The sequence below is a fragment of the Haliotis rubra genome, unplaced genomic scaffold (assembly GCF_003918875.1).
Source record: "Haliotis rubra isolate DU_JTF1 unplaced genomic scaffold, ASM391887v1 Scf826, whole genome shotgun sequence".
Classification (NCBI taxonomy): Eukaryota; Metazoa; Mollusca; class Gastropoda; order Lepetellida; family Haliotidae; genus Haliotis; species Haliotis rubra.
Window position 1 is genome coordinate 239,465 of NW_025767553.1, and position 10,778 is coordinate 250,242.

Sequence of the window (10,778 nt, forward strand, 5' to 3'; positions counted from 1 at the left end):
CGACAAGCCTGGGGCGCTGAAGACCAATTCTAACCCGGATCTTCACTGGTCACAGCAGGATTTAATTTCTCATAGACATAGTTAAGCATTACACAAATTTGTCTCTCTTGTTTGAAAGCAAGAATTTTCTCATTTTGCAACTCACTGAAGAAGTATTTAGATTCCTGTGCCGAGATGGTGGTCCTAGTTTGTCTTTCAATACGGGAGCCTGGGTAAGAGCAAAGAGGATGTCTTCGGAAGGAAATCACTCTGCAATGATGTTGGGAGGGGCTTCATCTTGTCCACTGATGTACTGGATCTTAGATTGGGCAAGAGACCTGTAAAGAAGTTAATGATACAAATAGTGAGTGAGTGAGTTAAGTTTTACGCCACTTTTGGCAATATTCCAGCAATATCATGGCGGGGGACACCAGAAATGGGCTTTAAACATTGGGGAATTGAATCCGGGTCTTCGGCATGATGAACGAACGCCTTAACCACTAGGCTACACCACCACCCACAAATAATGTATAACTTATGGACAAACGAAGCAAGAATAAGACATGTTTTAAGAACAAGCTGTTGAAGCTGAAACTTAACATTAAATCCATTGAACAGTATGTTTTATTCATTACCTAATTCTATAGTCTTGCTAATTAATGATAATTGTAGAAATATTTTGTTTGTTGTTTACTCAGGATTATACAAGTTACCAGAAACAATAAATAATCGAGTTAAGGCCAGTGTTATGAACAAATAATTAGTGATGATGACAATGATTTCACATACAATTGTTTTATGAAAAAAGCAGCAATGCTTTTAACAAAACAGTTATCTTTGTACTGCTTGTTTCTAGAACTCTTCTTTGGTAAAAGAAAGTAAATATATATCCTTACTCTGATTGCTAGCGGCAGGCACCATGGTGCCACTTTCCTCTAATCTAGAGGATCGGTCCATCAGTGTAGGGGTTGGCATCTGTGGCTGGGGATCCACACTGACCGGGGCCACTGTGGCACTCATTGTTGTGTTTTAGAGTCCACTGAAGTTATCTCATCACTTCCTGAAATCAATTCAATTATATTCCATTTTTCAAAAACATCTTTTTTCATTGTTGCCTTTATCAATGTTTATCAATATCTTACAGAAAAACAAATAACAATGACCACTGATGGTTTGATCTCTGTACTGGACAACACTGAAGTAAAGATGTTCATATAGTTTCTCACATAAAGCACTGCCTGATGACTAGATACACAAAAGGAAGTGATCATGTAGCACTGTATCACCCCTATATGGAAAGTAAAATATGGAGGAGTCATCTTGTGGAACGTACTTTTAAAACTCAAATTTAAAAAAAGTATAACTGTTGGTTGGATCATTATTTTTAACTGGATAACCAAGTTCTACTTTTATGGGAGAAAAAACAATATTGTATTTAATGCACTGAAGGTTGGTGCTTTGTTCTGATGATTTGTGAGACCATCCCACATACACTTTTTCACTTGACTTTACATTTGGTTAAGTAGTAAATCCCTGAACCCCAAACTAATCTTATATATAGCATCATTGGTGATTGTTTCTTATTATGAAATCTTATCTCACCCTCAAATGGTTGGGGAAAACATTTTGCTCGATTTTTTTGTTGTTTACACATAGTTCCTTTAAATGACAGCTACCTAAACATATGTGAGTCTGAGATAGACAAACCAGTGATTGATAAGGTGAACGACCATTCACGCTGAACGGGTACGTTGACAGGCTATCAAGTATAAAGCATCCAGTCTGGCCAGCATAGGGAGTTGGGGACATAATTATATTCTTCCCGGAAACCAAATCTGGATAATTTAACGAAATCTTGTTGATCTGTTAAAATGTGTCACTTACAATTCGACAAGTATAATGTTCTACAAATGAATAAACAGAAGTTACCAACGATCAACTTCATAACCTGCTGATAACATAACACTTGAGTCTTGACAAAGATCGATCTCTCATCTTCTTATTTCCTGGTATTTCAAACCATTAAAAAGCAAAATGGATTTTGGGCTACATCAGAATGATATATATCTGTTAAATCAAACAGTATAGATGCAAATCAAACAACACAGATAATATAATACAACGTAAACATACTTCTGACGGGTACAGAAATCAAGCTTCGGCCATTTTGGTTTATACGTCGCCATGGACAGCGGAAGCGGAAGTAGAAGTAGATTCAAAGATGGCTTCCAAAGAACACGTGAAAGCATTACCAAAAGAAATTAAGGAACTGCTGAAAAAATACCCCGTTTTAGAACATGTGCAAGATACAAATAAGGTAAGCTTGGTTTACACTTGTCAAATGTTGGAACATTGGGTAGTTCAGTGCTTTTATCACTGCATAGTTTAGACAAGTTGTCGTCTTATCGATGATATTTTCTCAGTTTTATGTCATGAATTTCTTGTATTGACAGTAATTGAGAGAACATAATTACTTGTACAATACTGTCAATTCGATTTACTTATAATTACGGAATATTTGTGATGTTGTTCCAGAATTTGATCTAAACAGAATGTTACGACGACGATAACCAAGGGAGACAACTTTTGCATGAATGTCAATGTAGTAAAAACAGTAACAGGAACAAAACTAACGGGAAAATGTCACAGGAAAAAAGTAACAGTTTTGATATAAATACTTATATAAACACTTAATTAGGATTGGGATGAGCTTTGATCATCTTATGTAAGTTGTTGTTGTTACTTGTTTTTACTGAGCAACGTCTCACCCACTCAGCTTGCTTGATAGTATAAAGAACTTTGCTAAGTAAACTATTCATCTGTTAAAACAAATCTCTACTGAGCAATTTCCTTGATTGTCCTTCTCACCTACTCAGCTGGGGTTGGCCAGAACATTAGACTCAATAAGAACATTTAGTTAGAACTGAGAACATTGCTTATGGATGCAAAAAATGTGCTTGTAATTGTTTTGTTATACTTTGTTAATAAATAAGAAACAAACAACTGAAAAAGTGTTTTTTTTTCCTGTTACTTTTTTTCGTAGCAAAATCTGTTACTTTTTTCCGTTTCTTTTTTTCCTGTTACTTTTTCCCGATCACCCTTTTGCAAGCATATTACATGTATATATCTTGTTCTTGCAGATAAAATGTACATTGAGTGGGCATGAGATGCCCTGCAAGGCAGATATTGTGTCTGGTTACGTGAATGGAAAGAAGTTCATCAAGTTGTATAAAGATAAGGAATATAACTATGACAGATTAAAACCACATCTTGTTCCAAGCTCAAAGAAACATCATGAGTAAGTCTGATCTAATTGCATTTATTTTCTTTCTGCTACATGTTCATTGTGTAGCAAGGCCTGTGGTCATCCCACAGATGACATCCTTACCTTGTCAGCTTGCTGACAGGCTTTACCTCTTTGGTCATGTGGACTAGACGTCGGACTTCGGATCAGAAGATACGTTGTTCGAATCCCAGCACGGGACTCGGGAAATTTTATGGTCACTACATTGGTGCCCAACGTGGGGCAGGGCAGTGAATGTGAAAAGAAGTACAAACATGCTACAGGTGTGAGATATTGCTCCAAGGAGATATATCTGTTAGTTCCACCTCTGTGTATGAGACTGGGGTATTGACCTTCAGTGCTGCACATCAACATATCCGGAATGTATCTGATTCTCTGTCAACTTGTCTGTACCAGGACTGTGTCCAAACTGAGTGAGTGCAAGCTGTTAGACAAAGGGTTAACTTATTGGGTTAGCTTGGCCAATCATTTGAGCACGTCATGGCTTGGGTTTGTTAAGTGCTAGGGGACACATGAACTGCATCTTAACTATCCTTTTAAAATGTTTTATGTGACTCTTTAGTAAACATTTTACAACTACTACTACTACTACTACTACTACTACTACTACTACTACTACTACTACTACTTCTATCCTACCACTAAATATATATACAAAATAGAAAATATTTAGCGATAGGATAGTAAAAATAATAAAATCCATATGTACACCTGTCACACATGTATTAGGACTAACTGATGATAGAGATTGATAATCATGTGTGAAGCCCATTTCTGGTGTCCCCCCACCAGGATATAGCTGGAATATTGCAGCATAAAACCATACTCACTCCAAACTCAATCACTCACTCACTCTGGGTGTAAAAACCTTGGAGTCAACTTTGTGTGCAGACTCTTTCAGTGTTGTCACAACCCCTAGTGTACAGTACACAACCCTGTGCACTTAAAAGAACCCACGAATCCGTTAGTAAATGACCAGACTTGAATATGTGCAAACACCTAGTTTCGGGTACAGCAACGTGCAGTAAACTTGGACAAAGTACTGTGACTATGTCCCAGTCCACACAGCTGTAAATGGGTACCTTGTAAGGATAGGAAAGCCACATTAACTTGGTGCTCCTTGTGGCTGCTTGAGTTGTATGATCCCCAGGGAGTTGAGATTGAAAATACGAAGTGTCGTTGAGATTGACATCCAATGATCAAGGGAAAATCTTAAGTGCTTTGAGCATGCATGTGGTGGGATGGGCATAAAGTGATGGGATGGGCTATAAGACACACACACACATATACACACACACACCACACACACACCACACACACACACACACACACACACACACACACACACAGAGAAAAAATAGCTACTGATTTTGATTCTGATGATTGATGTGTATTGAACAAATATAACAATGATGGATTAAATACCTGATGTATATGTGATATAGATTCATGTCTGGAATACAGTTACCATGGTTACTGAGATTGACATAAGGATGATTTATCATGATTGCACATATTTCATTCCAGGCATCAGTTATTCTGCCTCCTGACCTTCACGCACATCAACAAGACGCCGACAGCAGTCGACCGGCACTTGAAGGGCAGGCGATACGGCAAAGCTTTGAAGAGATGTACGTCATTTCTCAGACTTTTACTTTACTTATATCTTGAGGGTATGAATTAAAATATCCCTTTAAAAAAATGAAGCAACAATATCAAAATACAATCCAAATCGAGCCCAGACCATTCTAAACTTCAGTTCTCAATTTATTCTCTTGGTTGTAGGATTTTTGTAGGCGGTAGGGTGGGCCAATTCCAAATCCTTGTGTTTGGGATGTGGAAATGTTTTCGGCAACCCATGCTTGTCATAAGAGGTGACTAACGGGGTCAGGTGGTCACGCTTGCTGACTTGGTTGACACATCATCATATCCTAATTGCATAGATTGATGCTCATGCTGTTGATCACTGGATTATCTGATCTAGACTCGAGTTTTTACAAACATCTCCTTATGGCTGGAATATTGCTGAGTGTGTCATTAAACAAACAAACATTATACAATTTTGTGTCAGTTGTAAAAGGGAATAAAATTGAACTTCATGCACACAATCACATCAGCCATTTCCTTGGAGACACCTCTGACCTTTGGTCATAATTTTTATCAGATACCTCAGTGCTAAACTTGTTTATTGTACATATGCTGGTTTGGATGTTTCCAGGGACCAAGTGTCAAGAGACAGGAGAAGCGTTCCGTCCATTACGCAAGAGGAAAAGAGAGGAAAATGAATCTAAAGATGGCAAAAGTTTCTATGATTCTGACAGGGATTCTGATGTGGACACAGATGATAGCTATAGCGATCTCTATCCACGTAAGGATACCTACAGTCCGTTTGGCTCAAAAGCAGACCGATGCAATCTAACTCGAAAACTAATAAACATAACATACTCAATGAAACGCTGATCATAATCAAAACATCATACCAACTCTGTGAGGTTTTTGCAGAATTTTTGTCCTAAAAATATATAAGTTGTTTAACAATCTATCATTAAAATATTGACACAGTTCACTGTTTGTTACGAGGGAGGAGTGCAGAGAAAGGGACAGCCAGGTGTTCGAGAAGCACGTTCACAGACAAAGTTATTTGTTCATTAACCTGTGCTGTGCCGTCTCCATCCGTTCTGGCGCTATGTGTGAGACTGTGAATGATGAGAGAGCCAATGTGGGGATTCTGGGCCCAGATTTTGGAAGCTCTCTTAGCTCTAAGATAGTCGTAAGTTAATGCTAATGTATGGCACTTACAACTATCTTAGCTCTAAGAGAGCTTCGAAAATCTAGACCCTGGACAGTTCTCGTGTAAGAGGTGACTAATGGGATTGGGGGCTCACTGACTTGGTTGATGCCTGTCATTGTATCAGATTGATTGTATCATCATTGAGATGGCATGGTCCATTGCCAAAAACATCAATCACTGGATTGTCTGTGTGTCACTGTGTGATTTGATTAACTGGCTGTTGTCATATAGCTAACATATTTCATGTTTGTTGTCAGACTTGATTGTGTGTCATCTTAGTCAAACATAATCTGATGTTCATGATATTGACCACTTGGTTGCATGTGTCAGCCTTGAGTGTTTTCAGGACAACCTTGATATAAGGGCTTAGGGAACATAAACTAAGGTAGAGGTATAGTTTAAGTTGTAGCAGTATCTTGACCTATTACAATCTGCTATTTTAAAGGAATTTAGAAAAATTTAAATTTGACAGAAGACAACTGTTCTATTGAGCTTGAACTTCTGCAGTGTTAGGTGATTTTCATTGACTTTTGATAATGATGTTTTGGAGATTTTACATTTGCTTTCTGAATTATTTTGCAAACAGTTTTTGACATTTTAACAATGTACAGTTTTTGAAATGTGGTGCAGAAGATTTACTCTCCTCAGAAATCTGTGTTCAGTCTGGTTTGTTTGTGGAAGGGTACAAGGAATTTTGTTATCTCTCACAAATGTGTACCGGTACATAGCATTTTATGTCATGCGAACCAGTCAGGTTTCAACATTCTGGAATTAGGGGTACAATACCAATCTATGTCGCCCTTGACAACTAAAGACATGCTTTCCTGTAAGATGTGACCGCCTCCGTGGTGTAGTGGTTAGAGCGTCCGCCCGAAGAGCGGAAGGTCGCGGGTTCGATCTCCGACCACGTCATACCAAAAGACGTTCAAAAATGGTACTTGTTGGTCCCTGTCTGGCGCTCGGCATTAATGGGTACAACAAGGACTGGTCGGCTCGGAGTCAGTATAATGTGTCTGAGTGGGGTATTCATGCTTCACTGCGGCATGGTATCTCAGTGGGTTAGCACTATAAAACCAGCTTAAGTCTGGGCTAGTACAAGCAGCCGCACATACACACGCATGCACGTCGTCATATGAGCGAAATATTCTCAAGCACGACGTTGAAACCCAATGTCACCTCACCTCCTGTAAGATGTAAACTTTCCAACTGTAATGAGAGATAATGTCAGTTGTATGCATTTGTTGTAAATATTTTGATAACCACAGTTCAATCTCAACTTGCAAATCTTGGGAGGGAACACGATTGGCTGCCATGTCTTGACATGATAGTTATTCTGTGTTCCATAATTCGTCCATAATGTTTCAGCTGAGTATTTCGGCGGAGATGGTCTCAACTCGGACTTCGAGTGCGATGTGGAGGATGATGAAGAGGCAGCAGCAGTAACGTCAGTGAGCAACACAGGCTCAAAAAAGACGTCAAAATGGGTGGGTTAGATCATTTCCTCTAGCTCACCTGACCCGTTGTTTCTTACAATCCTATTCTATTCTGACAGATGGCAAAAAAAGAATTTACATTGCTTTTGCCTCAAACCACATAGATAGGTCTAGTATTGAACAGGTGCTCTTTGATACTTTGGATTTATTCTTAACTGAACTTGGCACATAGATGGATCTGGTGTTATACATGTGCTTCTTGTAACTTTTGGATTACTATGTTTCCATGGCAACAAATGTGATATATTTATTCTTGACAAATATTTAATAATGCAGTGAATATTAGTGACTCTATCCTCTTGTTATTCAGGGGCGGTGGGGTAGCCTAGTGGTTAAAGCGTTCGCTCGTCACGCCGAAGACCCGGGTTCGATTCCCAACATGGGTACAATGTGTGAAGCCCATTTCTGGTGTCCCCAGCCGTGATATTGCTGGAATATTGCTAAAAAGCAGCGTAAAACCATACCCACTCACTCACTCTTGTTATTCCATATATTCAACACAGGAACACTCAGCTAATCATGCCTAATCACTTAGTTGAGATGTTGTATATGTTGAGTTATGTCCTACTTTTCTATGTTTCTTATCAACTGTTTTTAATTGCAGGTCAAACGAAAACAGACCAATAAACACAAGAAGATGAAATCTGGAGAGTAGCATTGGTTAATTGATCAAGCTGTGGTCATTCTTACACGGACTTAGTCTCAGCAAGGCTGGAAAGTTTTGTGAACAATGAAACACAAGGAGGTCGTTTTACTGGGGCTGATGATGAAGCTTTGAAAAGTGTTTCATTCAATGAGGCTGAGGCTGACTGACTAAACACCATGTTGGCTACTAAACTCTCGGTGTCTAAGTGGTTGCAAGTCAGGGCCTTGTGGCAGCAGTGCATTTCTTGATCAGGGTGAAACATGGGTCACTCTTTTATGTAACTTTGCAAAACATTCAAACAGTGACAATCACAGTGCTTTGAAGAGACTGGAATGGTTGTTACAAATGTTCGCAGGTCGACACCAAGATTCATCTTGCTTCTCATGTGCTATATTATGTCCTAATTTGGATACCCATTAAGTCAGTGTGGTTGGGTAGCCTAGTGGTTAGAGTGTTTGCTCGTCACGAGAAGACCAGGGTTCAGTTCCCCACATGGATACGTGTGAAGCCCATTTCTGGTGTCCTCTGTTGTGATGTTGCAGGAATATTGGTAAAAGTGGCGTAAAACCCAACTAGCTCACTCATAAAGTTGAATCATGTTCCTGAGGGAAGTGTCCACTAGCCTGCGTCAAAGCTTCAATTTCCCCCTTGCCATTTTAAATGTAATTTCTTGACTCAGTCCTGTCACCACCTCAGGTTCATCATGATGAAAACATATTGTATGCCATTGCTGTTCTTATTTCGAAATTTACAGACTGCCACCATATAGCTGGAATATTTCTGAGTGCTGCATCACCAACCAACCATTCAATTATTTTCGAAAAGATGGTTACCATAGCACATTGGGATAATTGAAAACTTTGAAAATATTTATCTAGGAATAATTGTTTTTTTAAAAACATAATTTCATGCAATTTGATGGGCAGCTATGGAAATAGAACATTTTTTTGTGACATGGATGTTAATTTTGTAAACCAGACTTTAATTTGGCTATTGATATGTGCCATAGTCACCACATCACATGAAAGGGCAAAGGTGAAAACTGAACTTTGAAGTGGACAATCTTGCCTTGGGAAGATGGTTGCGAATATATTCTGTGACTTCCCCATGAAAACCATTGGCTGAGGTGAGCAACAAAAAAGACATCATGTCATCAATCACTGGATTGTCTGGTCGAGATTCGATTATTTCCAGAATGTCCTCATACAGCTGGAGTATTGCTAAGTTGGCATGAAACAACAAATATAATATGATGCTTGGAGTGTAACCAGTAACAGTTGTAAGACTTAGAGAGTTAAAAGGGGTTAGGGCCAACTGATAAGGTTTGTCAGTGGTGGTATTGAACACCAGGCTGTTACAGACAGACAATGTCGCTTGTTACCATGGCTACATAATTTACAAATGTGTATTTTGTTGTATGTTTATGTACAGCCAACTTATTTTGTTACCCTGGAAGACAGCTCTAAAAACATACTTTTCAGGTGTCCGATGTCATGTTTAGAATTGATCATTTGTAATAAAATTGGTGGAAAAGTGCCATCCCTGGTCTAAAGAATAGACACTTTGTGGAATAAGCTACTTCCAAAACGTCCTTGTCCTGACACTGTACACTTGTCCTATTTGATGCAGAAAAGTGCATCCAGTATCCACAATGTATATAATGGATGCAGAAAAAAACCCATTCATCCCACAATAATATTCTTGACACGATATAAGGTTTGTGTAGTTTATTAAGTGTTGTTTCAGTACCATTTCATTACTTTACAGGAAATAAATGTTTCCTGTTAAAGCTCTTGAAATTAGTAATGGACCCTACTTTTGTTGATCAGGTGAAACCCTGGACTGGTACTGTGCCGTCTCATAACAAATCTTTTACTCCTGTAACATGCCTGTGATATGATCTGTTTCTTGTAGATAATTTAAAGAGCCACTTCTTAATGTTACAAAAAAGCAAGTGTCATTTTTTAAATTAGATGTTTCTGGACACCATCACATTGAAGAAAGATTTGTGTATTGTGTGGCGGGACTGAATTAATATGAAAATTTCCAAACAAATGTTTTTTTGTTGTCATAATTGAAGCAAACGTCTGAATGGGCAGCAAGTTGCTGTAGGGTGGACAAGAGACAACCTTCTGTGGAGAGAATATCAGATCTTCACATAGGTGTATCATACTGGAGTGGAAGATTTTTAATGAGATTGTGAACTGTGCAATCAGTAGAATCTCTTGAACCTGCAATTATTGTTGTTTATATGCAATGAAATAAAGATGTAACACACCTGTACAAAATATGAAGTACTTTTATTCAGCTGCATTTGACAGCTGGACATCAGCTGCTCATGTAGTGCACATACGATGCATACATGGATTGCATTGGAATATCTTACAGATGCAGGAAAGTTGCTTTCCTCCAAGCCTGCTATGTACAAAAGATCACAGGTATACAGCAATGTATGGATAAACATCCTCACCACTGTTGTGATTATAGCACTGTCAACATACATCCATCTTTGAAAGACCATTTCGTAAAGGCATAAAAATTTAGCTTCTCGGCACTCATATCATG

The 10,778-nt window shown here is 38.6% G+C and overlaps 2 protein-coding genes across 2 annotated transcripts in view; one reads left to right on the forward strand and one right to left on the reverse strand.

Moving 5' to 3' along the window:
• The window catches only part of LOC124262184 (axonemal dynein light chain domain-containing protein 1-like), a 39,509-nt gene extending 38,510 nt beyond the window's left edge, over positions 1 to 999 (reverse strand). The window contains 3 exon segments of the mRNA XM_046696637.1: positions 146 to 234; positions 237 to 317; positions 876 to 999. Coding sequence (XP_046552593.1) covers positions 146 to 234; positions 237 to 317; positions 876 to 999 — 294 coding nt within the window.
• Positions 1,000 to 2,194: 1,195 nt separating this feature from the next.
• On the forward strand, positions 2,195 to 10,496 carry LOC124262181 (surfeit locus protein 2-like). The gene is made up of 6 exons (XM_046696635.1): positions 2,195 to 2,296; positions 3,120 to 3,277; positions 4,811 to 4,914; positions 5,502 to 5,651; positions 7,440 to 7,558; positions 8,172 to 10,496. Exons 1-6 carry the CDS (start codon positions 2,201 to 2,203, stop codon positions 8,220 to 8,222), a joined length of 678 nt encoding a protein of 225 aa, XP_046552591.1. The 5' UTR covers positions 2,195 to 2,200; the 3' UTR covers positions 8,223 to 10,496.
• Positions 10,497 to 10,778: the final 282 nt, after the last annotated feature.

Bases quoted from the DNA above. Each gene is read 5' to 3' on its own strand.
- LOC124262181 (XM_046696635.1), top strand. From the start codon at position 2,201: ATGGCTTCCAAAGAACACGTGAAAGCATTACCAAAAGAAATTAAGGAA. The intron at 4,915-5,501 runs GTACGTCATTTC...GGATGTTTCCAG, and splicing joins CGGCAAAGCTTTGAAGAGAT to GGACCAAGTGTCAAGAGACA. The intron at 5,652-7,439 runs GTAAGGATACCT...ATAATGTTTCAG, and splicing joins CTATAGCGATCTCTATCCAC to CTGAGTATTTCGGCGGAGAT.